The sequence below is a fragment of the Coregonus lavaretus genome (genome assembly GCF_964263955.1).
Source record: "Coregonus lavaretus genome assembly, chromosome: 34".
Taxonomy (NCBI): Eukaryota; Metazoa; Chordata; class Actinopteri; order Salmoniformes; family Salmonidae; genus Coregonus; species Coregonus lavaretus.
The window spans coordinates 630,323-655,097 of record NC_140021.1 but is presented as its reverse complement, the minus strand read 5'-3'; the positions used below and the strand labels follow the sequence as shown (position 1 = coordinate 655,097).

General features: G+C 46.2%; 1 protein-coding gene across 1 annotated transcript in view; it reads left to right on the top strand.

Annotated features, from left to right (window-relative positions):
• Positions 1 to 24,100, top strand: part of LOC311109209 (uncharacterized protein C8orf34 homolog) — a gene marked incomplete at both ends in the record, with an annotated part of 118,217 nt that extends 94,117 nt beyond the window's left edge. The window contains one exon of the mRNA XM_084152056.1: positions 24,077 to 24,100. Coding sequence (XP_084008182.1) covers positions 24,077 to 24,100 — 24 coding nt within the window. The remainder of the gene's footprint in view (positions 1 to 24,076) is intronic.
• Positions 24,101 to 24,775: the final 675 nt, after the last annotated feature.

The following is a 24,775-nucleotide window of genomic DNA, read 5'->3' as shown; positions in this document are numbered from 1 at the left end:
GAGCATGGCCTTGGTCAGGGGGGAGCATGGCCTTGGTCAGGGGGGAGCATGGCCTTGGTCAGGGGGGAGCATGGCCTTCGTCAGGGGGGAGCATGGCCTTCGTCAGGGGGGAGCATGGCCTTCGTCAGGGGGGAGCATGGCCTTCGTCAGGGGGGAGCATGGCCTTCGTCAGGGGGGAGCATGGCCTTCGTCAGGGGGGAGCATGGCCTTCGTCAGGGGGGAGCATGGCCTTCGTCAGGGGGGAGCATAGCCTTCGTCAGGGGGGAGCATGGCCTTCGTCAGGGGGGAGCATGGCCTTCGTCAGGGGGGAGCATGGCCTTCGTCAGGGGGGAGCATGGCCTTCGTCAGGGGGGAGCATGGCCTTCGTCAGGGGGGAGCATGGCCTTCGTCAGGGGGGAGCATGGCCTTCGTCAGGGGGGAGCATGGCCTTCGTCAGGGGGGAGCATAGCCTTCGTCAGGGGGGAGCATGGCCTTCGTCAGGGGGGAGCATGGCCTTCGTCAGGGGGGAGCATGGCCTTCGTCAGGGGGGAGCATGACCTTCGTCAGGGGGGAGCATGGCCTTCGTCAGGGGGGAGCATGACCTTCGTCAGGGGGGAGCATGGCCTTCGTCAGGGGGGAGCATAGCCTTCGTCAGGGGGGAGCATGGCCTTCGTCAGGGGGGAGCATGGCCTTCGTCAGGGGGGAGCATGGCCTTCGTCAGGGGGGAGCATGGCCTTCGTCAGGGGGGAGTATGGCCTTCGTCAGGGGGGAGCATGGCCTTCGTCAGGGGGGAGCATGGCCTTCGTCAGGGGGGAGCATGGCCTTCGTCAGGGGGGAGCATGGCCTTCGTCAGGGGGGAGCATGGCCTTCGTCCTCCCTGACAAAGGCCATGCAGCCGAAACGCGTCAGAGTTTTAAGAAAATCCAGAATCAGATTTTGGCAAGCCAGTGGTGCGCGTCACCAGCCCGGTCCGGCCTGTTCCTGTCCCTCGCACCAAGCCAGTGGTGCGCGTCGCCAGCCCGGTCCGGTCTGTTCCTGCCCCTCGCACCAAGCCAGTGGTGCGCGTCGCCAGCCCGGTCCGGCCTGTTCCTGCCCCTCGCACCAAGCCAGTGGTGCGTGTGTCCAGTCCAGCACGGCCCGTGCCTGTTCCACCGGTGCTGCTCCACTCCGGAGCCAGAGCAGTCCGCTCCAATCAATCAATCAATTTTATTTTATATAGCCCTTCTTACATCAGCTAATATCTCGAAGTGCTGTACAGAAACCCAGCCTAAAACCCCAAACAGCTAGTAATGCAGGTGTAGAAGCACGGTGGCTAGGAAAAACTCCCTAGAAAGGCGAAAACCTAGGAAGAAACCTAGAGAGGAACCAGGCTATGAGGGGTGGCCAGTCCTCTTCTGGCTGTGCCGGGTGAAGATTATAACAGAACCATGCCAAGATGTTCAAAAATGTTCATAAGTGACAAGCATGGTCAAATAATAATCAGGAATAAATCTCAGTTGGCTTTTCATAGCCGATCATTAAGAGTTGAAAACAGCAGGTCTGGGACAGGTAGGGGTTCCATAACCGCAGGCAGAACAGTTGAAACTGGAATAGCAGCAAGGCCAGGCGGACTGGGGACAGCAAGGAGTCACCACGGCCGGTAGTCCCGACGTATGGTCCTAGGGCTCAGGTCTCTCAGTTGGCTTTTCATAGCCGATCATTAAGAGTTGAAAACAGCAGGTCTGGGACAGGTAGGGGTTTCGTAACCGCAGGCAGAACAGTTGAAACTGGAATAGCAGCAAGGCCAGGCGGACTGGGGACAGCAAGGTGTCATCATGCCCGGTAGTCCTGACGTATGGTCCTAGGGCTCAGGTTCTCAGAGAGAAAGAGAGAACGAGAGAATTAGAGAGAGCATACTTAAATTCACACAGGACACTGGATAAGACAGGAGAAGTACTCCAGGTATAACCAACTAACCCCAGCCCCCCGACACATAAACTACTGCAGCATAAATACTGGAGGCTGAGACAGGAGCGGTCCGGAGACACTGTGGCCCCATCCGAAGAAACCCCCGGACAGGGCCAAACAGGAAGGATATAACCCCACCCACTCTGCCAAAGCACAGCCCCCGCACCACTAGAGGGATATCCTCAACCACCAACTTACAATCCTGAGACAAGGCCGAGTATAGCCCACAGAGGTCTCCACCACAGCACAAACCAAGGGGGGGCGCCAACCCAGACAGGAAGATCACGTCAGTAACTCAACCCACTCAAGTGACGCACCCCTCCCAGGGACGGCATGAAAGAGCACCAGCAAGCCAGTGACTCAGCCCCTGCAACAGGGTTAGAGGCAGAGAACCCCAGTGGAGAGGGGAACCGGCCCGGCAGAGACAGCAAGGGCTGTTCGTTGCTCCAGAGCCTTTCCGTTCACCTTCACACTCCTGGGCCAGACTACACTCAATCATATGACCTACTGAAGAGATAAGTCTTCAGTAAAGACTTAAAGGTTGAGACCGAGTCTGCGTCTCTCACATGGGTAGGCAGACTGTTCCATAAAAATGGAGATCTATAGGAGAAAGCCCTGCCTCCCGCTGTTTGCTTAGAAATTCTAGGGACAATTAGGAGGCCTGCGTCTTGTGACCGTAGCGTACGTATTGGTATGTACGGCAGGACCAACTCGGAAAGATAGGTAGGAGCAAGCCCATGTAACGCTTTATAGGTTAACAGTAAAACCTTGAAATCAGCCCTTGCCTTAACAGGAAGCCAGTGTAGGGAAGCTAGCACTGGAGTGCCTAGTTCAGCTCCGGTCAGCTGCTCCACTCCGGAGCCAGAGTAATCCGCTTCACCGGGGTCCAGTCAAGCTCCGGTCAGCGGCTCCACTCAGGAGCCAGAGCAGTCCGCTCCACCGGTGCCTGATCCAGCTCCGGTCAGCTGCTCCACTCCGGAGCCAGAGCAGTCCGCTCCACCGGGGTCCAGTCCAGATCCGGTCAGTGGCTCCACTCCGGAGCCAGAGCAGTCCGCTCCACCGGTGCCCGGTCCAGCTCCTGTAAGCGGCTCCAGTCCAGACCCAGACGTCAGCCCCTCTCCAGGTTTGGGGTCTCCCACACCAGGGTCCAGACAGGGCTTGGTACTTCGTGGGAGGAAGGAGAGGGGAAGCAGCGCGCCGAGGTCCAGACCAGACCAGGGGCGCAACAGGGAGGCGGAGAGTAAGTGGTCGTCACGCCCTGAGCCGGATCCGCCTCCGAGGCGGAATGCCCACCCGGCCCCTACCCTGTTATGTTTATGTTGTGCGGTCGGAGTCCGCACCTTTGGGGGGGGGGGGGGGTACTGTCACGCCCTGACTCAGAGGACGCTTATATGTTGAGTCAGGGTGTGTATTTTCCTTGCTGTGTTTGTCCAGGTTGTACATTCTAGTATGTATAGATCTATGTTGGCCTGTGTGGTTCCCAATCAGAGGCAGCTGTCGCTCGTTGTCTCTGATTGGGAACCATACTTAGGCAGCCTATTGGCACTAGTGGGTTGTGGGATCTTGTTCCAGTTAAGGTATGTTGTGTTGTGCTGCCTTGGACTTCACGTTTCGTTTTGTTTGTTATTTTGTCGTTGTGTTTAATATTTAATAAACATGTACGCATATCACGCTGCGCCTTGGTCCGTCCCATTTATCAACGGACGTGACAGCACCTGACTCCTTCAATCACATCACCACAATATTGACAAAGCGAAAACAGGTTTTTAGATTTTTTTGTAAATCTATAAAAAATACAAAACAGAAATACCTTATTTACATAAGTATTCAGACACTTTGCTATGAGACTCGAAATTACGCTCAGGTGCATCATATTTCCATTGATCATCCTGGAGATGTTTCTACAACTTGATTGGAGTCCACCTGTGGTAAATTCAATTGATTGGACATGATTTGGAAAGGCACACACCTGTCTATATAAGGTCCCACAGTTGACAGTGCATGTCAAAGTAAAAACCAAGCCATGTGGTCGAAGGAATTGTCTGTAGAGCTCCGAGACAGAATTCTGTCGAGGCACAGATCTGGGGAAGGTTAACCATGGGGCGGCGCACAATTGGCCCAGTGTCGTCCAGGGTAGGGGAGGGAATGGCCGGCAGGGATGTAGCGCAGTTGGTAGAGTATGGCGTTTGCAATGCCAGGGTTGTGGGTTCGATTCCCACGGGGGGCCAGTATGAAAAAAAAAAAAAAGTAATGTATGCACGCACTAACTGTAAGACGCTCTGGATAAGAGCGTCTGCTAAATGACTAAAATGTCAAATGTTAACTAAACATTTATGCAGCATTGAAGGTCCCCAAGAACACAGTGGCCTCCATCATTCTTAAATGGAAGAAGTTTGGAAGTTTTGGAACCACCAAGACTCTTCCTAGAGCTGGCCGCCCGGCCAAACTGAGCAATCAGGGGAGAAGGGCCTTGGTCGGGGAGGTGACCTAGAACCCGATGGTCATTCTGTCAGAGCTCCAGAGTTCCTCTGTGGAGATGGAAGAACCTTCCAGAAGGACAACAATCTCTGCAGCACTCCACCAATCAGGCCTTTATGGTAGAGTGGCCAGATGGAAGCCACTCCTCAGTAAAAGGCACGACAGCTCACTTGGAGTTTGCCAAAAGGCACCTAAAGGACTCTCAGACCATGATAAACAAGATTCTCTTGTCTGATGAAACCAAGATTGAACTCTTTGGCCTGAATGCCAAGCGTCACGTCTGGAGGAAACTTGGCACCATCCCTACGTTGAAGCATGGGGGGATGCTGTGGGCATGTTTTTCAGCGGCAGGGACTGGGAGACTAGCCAGGATCGAGGGAAACATGAATGGAGCAAAGTACAGAAAGATCCTTGTTGAAAACCTGCTCCAGAGCACTCAGGACCTCAGACTGGGGCGAAGGTTCACCTTCCAACAGGACAACGACCCTAAGCACACCGCCAAGACATCACAGGAGTGGCTTCGGGACAAGTCTCTGAATATCCTTGAGTGGCCCAGCCAGAGCCTGGACTTGAACCCGATCAAACATCTCTGGAGAGACCTGAAAAAAGAATGGGAGAAACTCCCCAAATACAGGTGTGCCAAGCTTTTAGTGTCATACCCAAGAAGACTCAAGGCTGTAATCGTTGCCAAAGGTGCTTCAACAAAGTACTGAGTAAAGGTCTGAATACTTATGTAAATGTGATATTTTCTTCTTCTTCTTTTTTTATACATTAGCTTTTGTTTTGTCATTATGGGGTATTGTGTGTAGATTGATGAGCGGGGGAAAAACAATTTAATACATTTTAGAATAAGGCTGTAACGTAACAAAATGTGGAAAAAGTCAAGTGGTCTGAATACTTTCCGAATGCACTATACCTCTCCCTCTCTTTCTCTGCGCTTTCTCTCTTTTTGCTTTTTGTCTTTTTTGAAGTGAACTTTCCTCAGCATTCTAGTGTAAGACTTCTAGTGTATTCCATTCTCATGGAGTGTTTGGTATTCCAGGGTCCGCAGTATAACCGACTACGTTCTTAACACCATTTGGTTTACACCATCTTTTCCTTAGCTCCATTTAGTCATGTCATTACTCAAATTTTGAGTGATTATTATACAAAGTATGACTTTCCATGGGCCTAAAGAGGGTCTGTTATGTTCTACTGCGTTAGCAAAGTTTATCATCATACCAAACTCTGTTCCTGTTGGAGTCAATTCATCTTCATTTATGTATCAAGCCAGAGGGAACTTTAATCTGTCAATTTGGCCCTGATTCCTCTCCTTCCCAGAAGAGTGACAGATATGTTCCGCAAATTAATGTTTTACAGGCTATGTCCCAAATGGTAGCCCCTATTCCCTATGTAGCGCACTCATTTTGACCAGGGCCTATAGGGATCTGGTCAAAAGTAGTGCACTATATAGGGAATAGGGTACCATTTGGGATGTCCACACAGTTCTCAGTAAACAACATGGCCTGGAATCAGCTGCTTGTACAGAGACTGAAATGCACGTAGGAATCGGAGTCGGAGAGCCAAACAATTTTTATGGACTTCGTGAAACAGGGTCCTGCGTCCCAAATGGCACTATATTCCCTATGTAGTGCACTACTTTCGACCAAGGACCATAGGGCTCTGATCAAAAGTAGTGCACTAAATATTGAATAGGGTGTCATTTGGGACGCACACAGGAATTTCCAAGTCAAACCAAACATTGTGCACACAAAACGGCCGTAATCAAATGGAAACATCAGAGTTACATGACAGGTCTCTCTGAGGGAAGGAGGCTTGTTTTGCCAAAGGAATGTATCTGGTGAAATGAGTGAATGCATGTAGCTAATATACTGTAGAGAGCTGCACTAGGGTCCTGGATATGACAGTAATGTGTCATTTATATAACAAGTCACACGCTAGAGGAGAGAGGGGGGAGGGGGAGGGAGAGAGAGGTGGAGGACAGGGGGAGAGAGAGATGGGGGGAGGGTATATGTGCGTGCGTGGACAGGTCTCAGCGTCTGTGAGTGCACGTGCACGTGCGTATGTGTCGTTAGATGTATCCGTCCCAGCTCATTGGCACAGTGACCCCCCCCCCCCCCCCCCCCCCCCCCCGTGGCTCATGTCTCAGACAAACTGCCTAATTTACGAGTTCAGTGCAGTGTACTGTGTGTAGACACCTGCCAACAGAGTTATCTTGTTTGAGGTTGTGGTTGGTCTTAGTTAAAATACCCCGTGAATACACTACACTATGTTGTCACAGTGGAGATGAGATGAGGCTAACACCCCTGAATACACTACACTATGTTGTCACAGTGGAGATGAGATGAGGCTAACACCCCTGAATACACTACACTATATTGTCACAGTGGAGATGAGATGAGGCTAACACCCCTGAATACACTACACTATGTTGTCACAGTGGAGATGAGATGAGGCTAACACCCCTGAATACACTACACTATGTTGTCACAGTGGAGATGAGATGAGGCTAACACCCCCTGAATACACTACACTATGTTGTCACAGTGGAGATGAGATGAGGCTAACACCCCTGAATACACTACACTATATTGTCACAGTGGAGATGAGATGAGGCTAACACCCCTGAATACACTACACTATGTTGTCACAGTGGAGATGAGATGAGGCTAACACCCCCTGAATACACTACACTATGTTGTCACAGTGGAGATGAGATGAGGCTAACACCCCATGAATACACTACACTATGTTGTCACAGTGGAGATGAGATGAGGCTAACACCCCTGAATACACTACACTATGTTGTCACAAGTGGAGATGGGATGAGGCTAATTGACCATCTCTCACCTTTTCCATGGGTTTCATAATGGATAAATGGATATGAGTTATGTCGTAGACTAGTGTGTTATTGTCTGTTCTGATCCATTCTCAGGTGGGATACATGATGTCAATAAGAGGTCAGTGTTCTCAGGTAAAAATCTAAAATGGATGTTTCCTGTCTGTCGCAATCAACCGTCTTCACAACAATAAGGGTACCCAATCAACCAGTCATAATCAACCAGCAGCTCACCCATCTCCCTGTCGTATACACCTTTTGAAAACTGTAACTTATTCACGCTTTATTCTTAATAAGGATCGGACCCCTTTTTTTTTTTTATGTTCGCCTAAAATGACATACCCAAATCTAACTGCCTGTAGCTCAGGACCTGAAGCAAGGATATGCATATTATTGATACCATTTGAAAGGAAACACTTTGAAGTTTGTGTAAATGTGAAATTTAATGTAGGAGAATATAACACATTAGATCTGGTTAAAGATAGTACAAACAAAAAAACATGCTTTTTATATATATTTTTTTGTTCAATCATCTTTGAAACGCAAGAGAAAGGCCCCAATATAATATTGCAGTTTAGGCTCAATTTAGGTTTTGGCCACTAGATGGAAGCAGTGTGTGTGTGCAAAGTTTCAGATTGATCCAGTGAAGCGTTGCAATACTGGACTATTTTGTATCAAGTCTGCCCAAATGTGCCGAATTGGTCAATTGATACATTTTCAAGTACATAACTATAGAGAACATACAAAAATTATATGGTAATACAAAATGTAAGTTTACACACTCCCAGGAATATAATACATGATGGATCATTAGCTTATACACTAACTTTCACACATCGAGATGGCCGGGTGGGTGTGGAGCCAGAGACAGCAGGGGTTCAAACTGTAGAACCCAGTTCCTACATTTGAATATAAAAATGGATTTTATGAAACAAAACTATAATACATTTAATCTCTGGGACCCTTAGGATGACAAATCAGAGCAAGATTACTGAATGTAAGTACATTATTTACCTTCAGAGGTGAATGTATCAAACCAGTTCCTGTGATACGTTTTTTGTTGTTGTGCACTCTCCTCAAACAATAGCATGGTATTTTTTCACTCTAATAGCTACTGTAAATTGGACAGTGCAGTTAGACAGTGCAATTTAATATTTCTACCCATATAAGACATGTCTATGTCCTGGAAAGTTTGCTGTTACTTACAACAGTCATGCTAATCACATTAGCGCACGTTAGCTCAACCGTCCCATATACGGGACACCGATCCCGTAGAAGTTAAAGCAGAACGTATTTACGCTCAGAATCATACCAACGTGGTCTACCGGAACACCAGGTAGCAGTCCTGGATATGATTATATTATATTGATTATATTATGATAACATGGTTATGTGGATCAAAAAGCCATCCAATAAGAATCAACCAGCATAGAGCTGGCATATGTAAGTTTTGAAAACGGTAACATATTTCCGCTTGACTCTTAGAAGTGTAACAGAATTTACGCTCAAATGCATAACAACTTAGTCTTGCAATGGCATTATACCAGGTAGCAGCAGTCATGAATTAATATATTATTTAATGGTCAAAAAGCCATCCGATAACACCATAATATCAGCCAGAATGTTTCTCATTAGTAGTGTATATACCGACCACTTTGGGTTGAGACAACTCCTTTACCCCATTAGAGAGACGAGCGACGTCTTTATTTGACAGAGCCTCCATGTCTGTCTGTCAATGACCTCACTCAGAGTCCCCGGCAACCACCGCAGTGTACATTGCCCAGGCAACCACCAATGGGTGACTCAGAAGCCGACACCTTCTTTTATAGACCCACCAATTAGCCGCTAGATGAAGACATAGTGTGGCTTGGCAATGCCATTGGTGCCATTGGGGGACGTCAGCCATTTTGGAGAGGGGGAGATCAGAAGGGGAGAGAGAGGGGAGAAATGGGGAATGGGGAGCAAGAGCGTGAGGGGGGAGACAGAGGGAGAGAGAGAATAACAAAGAGAGAGGGAAGGAGAGAGAGTGGGGGAAACAGAGAGATGGAGGCACCTTTCCGATGCCCTGTTCCATTAGGTCAGTGTTGGGTGTAGAATGAACAGAGTTTACAGGGTTTAACACTCTGCAGATAGTGTCAAGGCTTTACAGAGTTTACAGGGTTTAACACTCTGCAGATAGTGTCAAGGCTTTACAGAGTTTACAGGGTTTAACACTCTGCAGATAGTGTCAAGGCTTTACAGAGTTTACAGAGGTTTAACACTCTGCAGATAGTGTCAAGGCTTTACAGAGTTTACAGGGTTTAACACTCTGCAGATAGCGTCAAGGCTTTACAGAGTTTACAGGGTTTAACACTCTGCAGATAGTGTCAAGGCTTTACAGAGTTTACAGAGGTTTAACACTCTGCATATAGTGTCAAGGCTTTACAGAGTTTACATGGTTTAACACTCTGCAGATAGTGTCAAGGCTTTACAGAGTTTACAGGGTTTAACACTCTGCAGATAGTGTCAAGGCTTTACAGAGTTTACAGGGTTTAACACTCTGCAGATAGTGTCAAGGCTTTACAGAGTTTACAGGGTTTAACACTCTGCAGAGAGTGTCAAGGCTTTACAGAGTTTACAGGGTTTAACACTCTGCAGAGAGTGTCAAGGCTTTACAGAGTTTACAGGGTTTAACACTCTGCAGATAGTGTCAAGGCTTTACAGAGTTTACAGGGTTTAACACTCTGCAGATAGTGTCAAGGCTTTACAGAGTTTACAGGGTTTAACACTCTGCAGATAGTGTCAAGGCTTTACAGAGTTTACAGGGTTTAACACTCTGCAGAGAGTGTCAAGGCTTTACAGAGTTTACAGGGTTTAACACTCTGCAGATAGTGTCAAGGCTTTACAGAGTTTACAGGGTTTAACACTCTGCAGAGAGTGTCAAGGCTTTACAGAGTTTACAGGGTTTAACACTCTGCAGAGAGTGTCAAGGCTTTACAGAGTTTACAGGGTTTAACACTCTGCAGATAGTGTCAAGGCTTTACAGAGTTTACAGGGTTTAACACTCTGCAGATAGTGTCAAGGCTTTACAGAGTTTACAGGGTTTAACACTCTGCAGATAGTGTCAAGGCTTTACAGAGTTTACAGAGGTTTAACACTCTGCAGATAGTGTCAAGGTTTTACAGAGTTTACAGAGGTTTAACGCTGTTAATCCTATTGAAAATCTGTGGAAAGACTTGAAGATTGCTGTTTACAGTTGCTCCCCATCTAACATAACAGATCTTGAGAAAATCTGCAAGGAAGAACGGGAGAAAATCCCCAAATCCAGATGTGCAAAACTGATACAGGGTTTAACACTGCAGACAGTGTCAAGGCTTTACAGCACGTGTGAAACTAATTTCATGAAGGGCAGAGTGTCTGCAAGTTTTCTCTCTTCCTTTGTACATGATTGATGAATTAAGGCCACTAATTAGTAAAGAACTCCCCTCACCTGGTTGTCTAGGTCTTAACTGAAAGGAAAAAACGAAAACATGCAGACACTAGACCCTCCATGGAATTAGTTTGACACCTCAAGGCTTTACAGGGTTTAACGCTCCGCAGACAGCGTCAAGGCTTTACAGGGTTTAACACTCTGCAGACAGCGTCAAGGCTTTACAGGGTTTAACGCTCTGCAGACAGCGTCAAGGCTTTACAGGGTTTAACACTCCGCAGACAACATCAATGAGACTGTCTGATTGGTTAGAGGAGGTTGTCTGCGGTTCTGCCTTATCATGGCGCTAGCTTGTCAACAAGTTCTGCCCACAGTTCCCGGAGTCAGAGAGAGAGATCGGGCCGGTGCTTTGGCTATCTGAGATGCCATGAACTAACACTGCCATGGTAACCATGACAAACCACCAACAATCCAATGCTGTAACCATGACACTCGACCCAAACCCCAATGCTGGGTGCTGATGTCATGGTTCCCCTATCACTCATCTCCCAGAATTCATAGTTTGAAATACCGCCCTCTGGATGCCTCTTTCTCGGTCCAAGCTCAACCAACCAGGCTTCAGTCTCATTTTTCCCCTCATGTTTATGTTTGACATGTTCAAATATTAAAGTCTGTTTTATTGTAAGAGCTCAGGCTATTATTCCTTATTAGGGTTTGTTGAATTCCATGCATCTGAATCGTGGTTTCTAAGGAGACTGACTAGTGTTTTCATCTTTGTGTGTGTGTGTGTGTGTGTGTGTGTGTGTGTGTGTGTGTTTTTGCAGGCCTATAGTGATGAAAACCAGAGAAAGAGACATTGATCCAATCAAATAATTATGCAAAACCACTGGACATTTTCAATATTGTGTACAGAGAGCATTATTTTATACAAGAAAAGATTGTATACTTTTTCCACAGAAGTTGATATTTCTTAGATGATGTTTGAACTATGGTGGAAAATATGACGACTTTAGAAGTAAAATAAAATATAACTTAACTATTTGGGTTAGGTTTTTTAGCGAGGTAATCGTTTAGCGATCTGAAAGAAAAAAAAAAAAAAAAAAGCATTTTCTGGTTGCCAACCCTTTTTTCTTAAAGCTAGTTGGATATTTTGAGACGGTAGCATATGTACTGTATAGGATGCAATCTCTGTTATTAAAGTTATTAAAGTTTTTTTCAAGGGGAATGGCGTTCGAAAATAATACAATGATGGAGCAGAACTTCACCTTGATTTGAAGATTATTTTCCCCATGGTTTTAGAGTACTGTAGCTTTCAAGGGACTCTGTTACATTTACAGTCATGGTGGCTGTGAAAAGGATATGGTTCATCCTTGCACACCTTTCTCGTAATCACTTTGTTTTCTAATCACACCTGTTAGTTGACCACTCATTTAATCCTGGTATACACTGATATGTTTATCTACACTGTTCCTTTTCTAGGTATATGTTCCTTTTCTACCTATATGTTCAATTTCTAGCTATACAAAACAAAAATATAAACGCAACGTGTAAAGTGTTGGTCCAATGTTTCATGAGCTGAAATAAAAGTTCACAGAAATGTTCCATACGCACAAAAAAAGCGAATTTCTCTACAAATTTAAAGGCTATCGTAACACTTCATCAATTATTTATTCAGACAGACCTGGGTTCAAATACTATTTGAAATAATTACACATCATTTAGCTGTGCTTGATTGAACTTCTCTGTTGCATTGGAATCAATAGAACAGAGCAAACTTCACCAAACTGAAATTATTTGAAAGATTTCAAATAGTACTTGAACCCAGGTCTGCAAGCAGAGGTTCTGTGTGACTAGCTGTGGTTAGGAGCAGAGCCACGCCCACTGACCAGGTACATTTCTAACAATGCTGTGTTTGTCTGGGCGTGTGGAAGTTAAACTGTGGCTGTCTGAGAGTGGAGATGTCAGATTCAGTTTTCCATGCGCAAAGGCTCACACACACACACGGCACACACACACACACACACACAACACACACACACACACACACACACACACACACACACACACACACACACACACACACACACACACACACACACACTCACACTCACACTCACACTCACACACACAGACACACCCCTCCCCACACACACATACCATGGACAGTATGCTGGTTTGAGTGTGAGAAGACACACCCTGCTCCAGCCCTATCACCTTGTTCAAACGTGCGCCCGCCATGTCTCACCAAGCTGCTCCATGCTGCTCCATGCCGCTCCATGCTGCTCCATGCCGCTCCATGCCGCTCCATGCCGCTCCATGCTGCTCCATGCTGCTCCATGCTGCTCCATACTGCTCCATGCTGCTCTATGCTGCTCCATGCTGCTCCATACTGCTCCATGCTGCTCCATGCTGCTCCATGCCAAACCCTCACAACCCTTGTTTGAACTCCCTCCCTCCCTCCCTCCCTCCCTCCCTCCCTCCCTCCCTCCCTCCCTCCCTCCCTCAGTCTCCCTCCCTCAGTCTTTCCTTCCCTCCCTTAGTCTCCCTCCCTCCCTCCCTCCCTCCCTCAGTCTCCCTCCCTCAGTCTTTCCTTCCCTCCCTTAGTCTCCCTCCCCACTCCCTCCCTCCCTCCCTCAGTCTCCCTCCCCCCTCCTAACCTTCCCTCCCTCCCTCCCTCCCTCCCTCCCTCCTCAACACCCTCCTCCCCTCCTTCCCTCCCTCTCTCCCTCCCTCAGTCTCTCCTTCCCTCCCTCAGTCTCCCTCCCTCCCTCAGTCTCCCTCCCCCCTCCTTCCCTCCCTCCCTCCCTCTCAGGATGTGGTCTAAAGAAAGCCTTTCAGCCACAGGTTGTGGCCCAATGGCACCCTATTCCCTATATAGTACACTTGGACCAGGACCCTCTAGGGTGACCTTTGGGACACATCCTGAGGGTTGGTTCTGTACAGGGATATGTCAACACTACCATCAGCAGCCTCCCTCCTGTGTTAAAAGACACACACACACACACACACACACACACACACACACACACACACACACACACACACACACACACACACACACATACACACACACACACACACATACACACACACATACATACACACACACATACACACATTTCATAAAGCATGGTATGGCAGACTAAAACATCCCAGGTATTTCATCTGAACGTTTATTCACCTTTTGTGGGAAAGTTTTATTCACCATTAGTGGGAAAGGTTTATTCAGCGGAACGGGTGGTAGATGTGGTTTTTCAAAAGGATCCTTGCCCACAAAGGACGTGTAAGAGTGTGTTGATTTGGCCTATTCAAGTCACAAGGGTGTGTTGATTTGGTGTAATTAACACCATTGTACGTGTAGCTTTTCAACAATGTTCCCTCAGCTGTGAAATTAGATCAACATCTTTGATATTCCTTGATTAAAAACGATGGTTGCATCCTAAACAGTCCCTATATAGTGCACTACTTTTGACTTGAGTCCTATGGGTACTGCACAACATAGGGATAGGGGTTAGGGTGCATTTTGGGACGTACACAATCTCTTTGTTGACGGAAAAACTATGTTGTTTGATCTGTAATGTTTTATTTCACAGATAGAATATTATTTAGCCAGCTACGCACAGTTCACTTTTAGTATCAATATTTAACATTTTATTTTAGTTAAGACATCTGTGTGGCAGCTAGTCACTTTAACCCTTTAAAGCGGTCATTGTCTCCATACATATACAGTTGAAGTCGGAAGTTTACATACACTTAGGTTGGAGTCATTAAAACTTGTTTTTCAACCACTCCACAACATTTCTTTTTAACAAACTATAGTTTCGGCAAGTCGGTTAGGACATCTACTTTGTGCATGACACAAGTAATTTTTCCAACAATTGTTTACAGACAGATTATTTCACTTATAATTGACTGTATCACAATTCCAGTGGGTCAGATGTTTACATAGACTAAGTTGACTGTGCCTTTAAACAGCTTGGAAAATTCCAGAAAATGATGTCATGGCTTTAGAAGCTTCTGATAGGCTAATTGACATAATTTGAGTCAATTGGAGGTGTTCCCGTGGATGTATTTCAAGGCTTACCTTCAAACTCAGTGCCTCTTTGCTTGACATCATGGGAAAATCAAAAGAAATTAGCCAAGACCTCAGAAAATAAATTGTAGACCTCCACAAGTCTGGTTCATCCTTGGGAGCAATTTCCAAATGCCTGAAGGTACCACGTTCATCTGTACAAATAATAGTACGCAAGTATAAACACCATGGGACCACGCAGCCGTCATACCGCTCAGGAAGGAGATGCGTTCTGTCTCCTAGAGATGAACATACTTTGTTGTGAAAAGTGCAAATCAATCCCAGAACAACAGCAAAGGACCTTGTGAAGATGCTGGAGGAAACAGGTACCAAAGTATCTATATCCACATTAAAACGGGTCCTATATCGACATAACCTGAAAGGCCACTCAGCAAGGAAGAAGCCACAGCTCCAAAACCGCCATAAAAATAAGCCAGACCATGGTTTGCAACTGCACATGGGGACAAAGATTGTACCTTTTGGAGAAATGTCCTCTGGTCTGATGAAACAAAAATATAACTGTTTGGCCATAATGACCATCGTTACGTTTGGAGGAAAAAGGGGGTCGCTTGCAAGCCGAAGAACACCATCCCAACCGTGAAGCACGGGGGTGGCAGCATCATGCTGTGGGGGTGCTTTGCTGCAGGAGGGACTGGTGCACTTCACAAAATAGATGGCATCATGAGGAAGGAAAATTATGTGGATATATTTAAGCAAAATCTCAAGACATCAGTCAGGAAGTTAAAGCTTGGTCGCAAATGGGTCTTCCAAATGGACAATGACCCCAAGCATACTTCCAAAGTTGTGGCAAAATGGCTTCAGGACAACAAAGTCAAGGTATTGGAGTGGCCATCACAAAGCCCTGACCTCAATCCTATAGAACATTTGTGGGCAGAACTGAAAAAGCATGTGCGAGCAAGGAGGCCTACAAACCTGACTCAGTTACACCAGCTCTGTCAGGAGCTGATGTAATTCACCCAATTTATTCACCCAACTTATTGTGGGAAGCTTGTGGAAGGCTACCCGAAACGTTTGACCCAAGTTAAACAATTTAAAAGGCAATGCTACCAAATACTAATTGAGTTTATGTAAACTTCTGACCCACTGGGAATGTGATGAAATAAATAAAAGCTGAAATAAATCATTCTCTCTACTATTATTCTGACATTTCACATTCTTAAAATAAAGTGGTGATCCTAACTGACCTAACCCAGAGAATTTTTACTAGGATTAAATGTCAGGAATTGTGAAAAACTGAGTTTAAATGTATTTGGCTAAGGTGTATGTAAACTTCCGACTTCAACTGTATGTATTCTTAAAAGGGTTTTGTACTTGTCTAATGACTGTATTTTGCAGGTGTTTCTCAGCAGTTTGTCATTTGTCACAGAATTTGCTATCAGGAGTTACCAAAATCGCTATTGACGAGCCATAGGGTTATGCATGGCTTTCACCCATGCTCTACCAAGGTTTTCCAGCACACAGCTTTGACCTACTACAGTAGCTATGTTGGTCTATTGTACTTCAAACTACAGTATGTGTAGGCATGTACTTCAAACAATGTGTCTGCAGGGGGATAATGGACTTTACAGTGTCCTGCTATTAAAATAATGTGTATACAGTGAGGGAAAAAAGTATTTGATCCCCTGCTGATTTTGTACGTTTGCCAACTGACAAAGAAATGATCAGTCTATAATTTTAATGGTAGGTTTTTTTTTAACAGTGAGAGACAGAATAACAACAACAAAATCCAGAAGAACGCATGTCCAAAATGTTATGAATTGATTTGCATTTTAATGAGGGAAATAAGTATTTGACCCCCTCTCAATCAGAAAGATTTCTGGCTCCCAGGTGTTTTTTATACAGGTAACGAGTTGAGATTAGGAGCACACTCTTAAAGGGAGTGCTCCTAATCTCAGCTTGTTACCTGTATAAAAGACACCTGTCCACAGAAACAATCAATCAATCAGATTCCAAACTCTCCACCATGGCCAAGACCAAAGAGCTCTCCAAGGATGTCAGAGACAAGATTGTAGACCTACACAAGGCTGGAATGGGCTACAAGACCATCGCCAAACAGCTTGGTGAGAAGGTGACAACAATTTGCTATTATTCGCAAATGGAAGAAACACAAAAGAACTGTCAATCTCCCTCGGCCTGGGGCTCCATGCTAGATCTCCCCTCGTGGAGTTGCAATGATCATGAGAACGGTGAGGAATCAGCCCAGAACTACATGGGAGGATCTTGTCAATGATCTCAAGGCAGCTGGGACCATAGTCACCAAGAAAACAATTGGTAACACACTACGCCGTGAAGGACTGAAATCCTGCAGCGCCCGCAAGGTCCCCCTGCTCAAGAAAGCACATATACAGGCCCGTCTGAAGTTTGCCAATAAACATCTGAATGATTCAGAGGAGAACTGGATGAAAGGGTTGTGGTCAGATGAGACCAAAATCGAGTGCATCAACTCAACTCGCCGTGTTTGGAGGAGGAGGAATGCTGCCTATGACCCCAAGAACACCATCCCCACCGTCAAACATGGAGGTGGAAACATTATACTTTGGGGGTGTTTTTCTGCTAAGGGGACAGGACAACTTCACCGCATCAAAGGGACGATGGACAGGGCCATGTACCGTCAAATATTGGGTGAGAACCTCCTTCCCTCAGCCAGGGCATTGAAAATGGGTCGTGGATGGGTATTCCAGCATGACAATGACCCAAAACACACGGCCAAGGCTACAAAGGAGTGGCTCAAGAAGAAGCACATTAAGGTCCTGGAGTGGCCTAGCCAGTCTCCAGACCTTAATCCCATAGAAAATCTGTGGAGGGAGCTGAAGGTTCGAGTTGCCAAACATCAGCCTCGAAACCTTAATGACTTGGAGAAGATCTGCAAAGAGGAGTGGAACAAAATCCCTCCTGAGATGTGTGCAAACCTGGTGGCCAACTACAAGAAACGTCTGACCTCTGTGATTGCCAACAAGGGTTTTGCCACAAAGTACTAAGTCATTTTTTGCAGAGGGGTCAAATACTTATTTCCCTCATTAAAATGCAAATCAATTTCTAACATTTTTGACATGCGTTTTTCTTGATTTTTTTGTTGTTATGCTGTCTCTCACTGTTCAAATAAACATACCATTAAAATTATAGACTGATCATGTTTTTGTCAGTGGGCAAACGTACAAAATCAGCAGGGGATCAAATACTTTTTTTTATATTCCCCTTTATTACTTTCCAACCCCACCACCCTTTCCAACCCCACCACCCTTTCCAACCCCACCACCCTTTCCAACCCCACCACCCTTTCCAACCCCACCACCCTTTCCAACCCCACCACCCTTTCCAACCCCTGAACCCTAACCCCTACTCTGTCTAACCCTAAACCCTACTCTGTCTAACCCTAACCCCTACTCTGTCTAACCCTAACCCCTACTCTGTCTAACCTTAACCCCTACTCTGTCTAACCCTAACCCCTACTCTGTCTAACCCTAACCCCTACTCTGTCTAACCCTAACCCCTACTCTGTCTAACCCTAACCCCTACTCTGTCTAACCCTAACCCCTACTCTGTCTAACCCTAACCCCTACTCTGTCTAACCCTAAACTCTCAACCTCTCCGATCATTTTCATGATGTCCATCCAGTTTGCTCCTATATGCCATATCTTTCTAACTGTGCTCTTTCACAAAAGATCCCAACCTACAACCTATATACTTATTATGGACACAGTATGCTTACATTATTAGTTATCTTGTTATTAGTTGTTATTAGTCCCATCATTCAGCTCCATTCAACACCACCCATCTATTTCTTAACACCATCCATATTGGATTTCTATTTGCCATATATTTTTCAACTGTACTGTGATGTTTTACAAAAGTTCTGAACCTTTCTATTCTCATTGTTTCTACAGATTGTAAATTGAAAATAAACATTTTTGCTAAAAGTATTATTATATTATTGATCGATTGACTATGACTTTTCAGATCACCCAGATCACATCAGCTGACTGATAATACTAATCACTTTGCATCATAAGTAACATTATTATTTGTAGATCGGTCAGTCAGTCACAATTTACCCACAATGCATCACAGATGTTAGCCTGGTCACATATCTTGTTTGTGTCGTGCACATATACACAAACACACACACACACGTTTGTTTTACTATCCTTGTGGGGACTAAACAATTGATTCCCATTCAAAATCCTATTTTCCCAAACCCCTAACCCTAAACCTAACCCTAACCCTAATTCTGACCCTAATCCTAAAATATAATTTTCCCTTGTGGGGACAGCTTTCTAGGGCTGGGAATTGCAAGGGACCTCACGATACAATATTATCACGATACTTAGGTGCCGATACGATATGTATTGTGATTTTCATAATTCTATATGTATTGCCATTCGACACTGTGCTTTTATTGTGATTTGCTGCAGAGAGACAAGAGAGAGCATGAGAAAAATAGTTTTGATTTATCAGGGAAATAAAAGTGCTGAAAACATGTTGGCTCACTATATAGCTCAATTGGTCCTCTGTAGCTCAATTGTTAGAGCATGGCGCTTGTAATGCCAGGGTAGTGGGTTCGATCCCCGGGACCACCCATACGTAAAAATTTATGCACGCATGACTGTAAGTCGCTTTGGATAAAAGCGTCTGCTAAATGGCATATTCAATTATATATTAAAATGAAATTAAAAAGTAAAAAGACGATGGAGAACAAGCTATAGGATGAAAAATACCAGAGTTTTGGTGCTGGTATAGCCGACTAGCGCTAGCTAACGCTACCTACACTAGCAAAAAAAGTTTTTGGAGGTCATATATCTATATAATATCGTCCTAAAATAATATTGCGATATGCAACTATCATTTTTTTCCCCCCATCACTACCCCTTTCTGAGGGATTGTATTAACCGCAGGTAGGAGTTTTGCGATTCCTCTGTATTCTTCTGACATTTGCTTTGAGGCTGACGCCTAGTTAGATGATGAAAAACCCCAGCGAGCTGAACAGAGCTGAGCAGAGCTAAACATAGCTGAGCAGAGCTGAACAGAGCGGACCAGAGCTGACCAGAGTGGACCAGAGCTGAACAGAGCTGAACAGAGCTGAGCAGAGCGGACCAGAGTGGACCAGAGCGGACCAGAGTGGACCAGAGCTGAACAGAGCTGAGCAGAGCGGACCAGAGTGGACCAGAGCGGACCAGAGTGGACCAGAGCTGAACAGAGCTGAGCAGAGCGGACCAGAGCGGACCAGAGCGGACCAGAGCTGACCAGAGAGGACCAGAGCGGACCAGAGCGGACCAGAGCGGACCAGAGCGGACCAGAGTGGACCAGAGTGGACCAGAGCGGACCAGAGCTGACCAGAGCGGACCAGAGCTGACCAGAGCGGACCAGAGCGGACCAGAGCTGACCAGAGCGGACCAGAGCTGACCAGAGTGGACCAGAGCTGACCAGAGTGGACCAGAGCTGACCAGAGCGGACCAGAGCTGACCAGAGCGGACCAGAGTGGACCAGCCTGATTCTGATTCACAAATGATTGGAGCTAGAGCTGGGGGATGAGTTAGAGGGGGAAATAGAGATAATTATTATTATTATTATTTTTAAATCTTCCCACACTGTTCGTACTACAAATATTTGTGTTATTGCTAAAACACTATACACAGCTGATAATATAACATTTGAAATGTATTTTTGAATCCTTTTTAGTGCAATGTTTACTGTTATTTTCAAATAGTTTTTAGTTGATGTTGTTAAATTTGTTCATTTCACTTGCTTTGGCGATATAACCGTATGTTTCCCATACCAATAAAGCCCATTTGAATTGAATTGAAAGAGAGAGGGTTGAGAGAGAGAGAGAGCGAGAGAGAGAGAGAGAGCGAGAGAGAGCGAGAGAGAGCGAGAGAGAGAGAGAGAGAGAGAGAGAGAGAGAGAGAGAGAGAGAGAGAGAGAGAGAGAGAGAGAGAGAGAGAGAGAGAGAGAGAGAGAGAGAATCATGGGCCTGTTTATAAAACTGTATGTAGAGGAAAGAAGGGATATACAGATCTGATTCTCCCTCTCTTCTTCTTCCTGATGTAACTCTTCTTCCTTGAAACATTGCGTCCCAAATGGCACCCTATCCCCCACATAGTACACTACTTTTGACCAGGGCCCATATAGGCCTCATAGGCCTCTGGTCAAAAGTAGTGCACTACAGTTTATAGGGAATAGGGTGCACCCTACATAGAGACTGACTGTACTGGCTGATTGGCTGACTGGCCTACTGACTGGCTGGGAAACCTCCATCACCTTTTAACACTGAAAAACTGGAATACATAGAAGCCTTAAGAAGGGAACACGGGGCAATTTATTTATTAAAGTTTGGCCTGGAGGACTGTACTCTGAGGTGTACTGGCCGGCCGACTGACTGAATGACTGGCTGGGAAACCTCCATCACCTTTTAACACTTAAAACTAGAACACTTAGAAGCTTTTAGAAGGGAACACGGGGCAATTTATTTATTAAAGTTTGGCCCGGAGGACTGTACTCTGAGGTGTACTTGGTTTTTAAAGAAAATAAAAACAGCTGTAGAACTAATGGGGCTGACATTGGCGTTCGTCAACACTCAGCGTCTTTAGTTGAGTTCACCGAGGGGTTCTCCCTGTGACAGGCTGCTCCAACTCCACGTGCACCTTTCCTTGTAATACCATTAGTAGTCTTTAGAGCCTTTAAAAGCTAGGGCGAGAGAGAGAGAGAGAGAGAGAGAGACACGTTCTCTGTTTTCAACCGCCAAGACTTCTAGAAATCAGCAAAAAAGAAAGGAGAATCAAGGGAGTCTTCATTACAGAGGCAAGAAAAAGTATGTGAACCCTTTGAAATTACCTGGATTTCTGCATAAAATGGTCATAAAGTTTGATCTGATCTTCATCTAAGTCACAACATTAGACAAACACTGTCTGCTTAAACTAATAACACGCAAACAATGATACGTTTTCATGTCTTTATTGAACACACCGTGTAAACATTCTTGTTCAGTGTTTTACATATCGTAGACTCGTCAACAGAGATGTCAGCATGTTCCAGAGATTTCTGTAAGTCTTTAGCTGGCACTCTAGGATTGTTCTTAACCTCGTTGAGCGTTCTGCGCTGTGCTCTTCCAGTCATCTCTGCAGGACGGCTGCTCCTAGGGAGAGTAGCAACAGTGCTGAACTTTCTCCATTTGTAGACCATTTGTCTTACCGTGGACTGATGAACATCAAGGCTTTTAGAGATACTTTTGTAACCCTTTCCAGCTTTATGCAAGTCAACAATTCTTAATCATAGGTCTTCTGAGATATTTTTTGTTCGAGGCATGGTTCACATCAGGCAATGCTTCTTGTGAATAGCAAACTCAAATTTTTTTAGTGTTTGTTATAGGGCAAGGCAGCTCAAACCAACATCTCCAATCTTGTCTCATTGATTGGACTCCAGGTCAGCTGACTCCTGCCTCCAATTAGCTTTTGGAGAAGTCATTAGAAGTTCACATGCTTTTTCAAAACTACACTGTGAATGTTTTAAATGATGTATTCAATATAGACAAGAAAAATACAATAATTTGTGTGTTATTAGTTTAAGCACACTGGGTGTGTCTATTGTTGTGACTTAGATGAAGATCAGATCACATTTTATGACCAATTTATGCAGAAATCCAGGTAATTCCAAAGGGTTCACATTCTTTTTCTTGCCACTGTAATTCATTAAAATGACTTTATTTCAATGGCATGTTCAAAGGAAACAAAGTTTTAGAACTGACGCGTTTCAGCTGCATGGCCTTCGTCAGGGGGGAGCATGGCCTTCGTCAGGGGGGAGCATGGCCTTCGTCAGGGGGGAGCCTTCGTCAGGGGGGAGCATGGCCTTCGTCAGGGGGGAGCATGGCCTTCGTCAGGGGGGAGCATGGCCTTCGTCAGGGGGGAGCATGGCCTTCGTCAGGGGGGAGCATAGCCTTCGTCAGGGGGGAGCATGGCCTTCGTCAGGGGGGAGCATAGCCTTCGTCAGGGGGGAGCATGGCCTTCGTCAGGGGGGACATGGCCTTCGTCAGGGGGGAGCATGGCCTTCGTCAGGGGGGAGCATGGCCTTCGTCAGGGGGGAGCATGGCCTTCGTCAGGGGGGAGCATGGCCTTCGTCAGGGGGGAGCATGGCCTTCATCAGGGGGGAGCCTTCGTCAGGGGGGAGAATGGCCTTCGTCAGGGGGGAGCATAGCCTTCGTCAGGGGGGAGCATGGCCTTCGTCAGGGGAGAGTATGACCTTCGTCAGGGGGGAGCATAGCCTTCGTCAGGGGGGAGCATGGCCTTCGTCAGGGGGGAGCATGGCCTTCGTCAGGGGGGAGCATGGCCTTCGTCAGGGGGGAGCATGGCCTTCGTCAGGGGGGAGCATGGCCTTCGTCAGGGGGGAGCATAGCCTTCGTCAGGGGGGAGCATGGCCTTCGTCAGGGGGGAGCATGGCCTTCATCAGGGGGGAGCCTTCGTCAGGGGGGAGAATGGCCTTCGTCAGGGGGGAGCATAGCCTTCGTCAGGGGGGAGCATGGCCTTCGTCAGGGGGGAGCATGGCCTTCGTCAGGGGGGAGCATGGCCTTCGTCAGGGGGGAGCCTTCAGGGGGGAGCCTTCGTCAGGGGGGAGCCTTCGTCAGGGGGGAGCATGGCCTTCGTCAGGGGGGAGCATGGCCTTTGTCAGGGGGGAGCCTTCGTCAGGGGGGAGCATGGCCTTCGTCAGGGGGGAGCATGGCCTTCGTCAGGGGGGAGCCTTCGTCAGGGGGGAGCATGGCCTTTGTCAGGGGGGAGCCTTCGTCAGGGGGGAGCATGGCCTTCGTCAGGGGGGAGCATGGCCTTCGTCAGGGGGGAGCATGGCCTTCGTACTCCCTGACGAAGGCCATGCAGCCGAAACGCGTCAGAGTTTTAAGAAAATCCAGAATCTGATTTCGCTAAGGGACATCTAGCGGTTGTATCAAATAGATATTTTCCAGATGAACATGTTTTTCTCTCATTTACTCTGAACTTTAGCCCAGTTCATGTTGTTCAACCTACGTTTCTAAATGAAGCTGCTTAACTAGGTATACTATGCAGCCATCCATCATGAAGATTCAATTATTCTCTTTAAATATGTATCGCTCTAAAATTCCAAGCAAGTTGTATACAGCATACATCTTTGTTATGTTATTACAACCAGAGCTCATCCCTAAACTACCTAAATACTGTACATCTATGGATTATCTTTACTGAACAAAATTATTAGTAGATCGTTTTTTAATCCTCAATTAAAACATTGACATGGCTGTAACCTGCTCCCTTTCTTCTCTCTCTGTTGTGTTGTCTCTACAACCCTGTAATATCTCCTGTCCTGCCCCATCTAGGATGAGTTCTACCAGCAGCTATAGGCTATCAGACAGCCATGGCACATATCAGACAGCCATGGCACATATCAGACAGCCATGGCCCATTCCCATTGACATCCTGGAACCACCTGAGCAGGACAAGTGTGAGTGACTGTGGCTGGCCTTCTACTCACCTTACCTTATACAGTGCATTTGGAAAGTATTCAGACCCCTTGACTTTTTCCACATTTTGTTACGTTACAGCCCTATTCTTAAATGGATTAAAAAATATATATTAAAAAAATGTCCTCATCAATCTATACACAATACCCCATAATTGTCACGACTTCCTCCGAAGCTGCCTCCTCTCCTTGTTCGGGCAGGCTTCGGCGTTCGTCGTCACCGGCCTTCTAGCCACTGCCGCTCCTCATCTCATCATTCCATTTGTTTTGTCTTGTTTATTACACACACCTGGTTTATATCCCCTCATCAGTACCTGTATAAGTGTTCCCTCTGCCCCCCTTGTCTTTGTGTGTGATTGTTTATTGTGGAGGTTCGTTTAGCTCGGTGGAGCTCTTGTATTTTGTATCGCCGGGATATTCACCCGTGTGCCTTGTTGTTTCCATTGCGCCGTATATTTCCGCACTGGGGTGTTTGACGCATTGCTGCGTACCGCTGTGTCCACAAAATAAACCTGTTATTCTGTAATTTACCTTCCTGCACCTGACTCCTTCAATC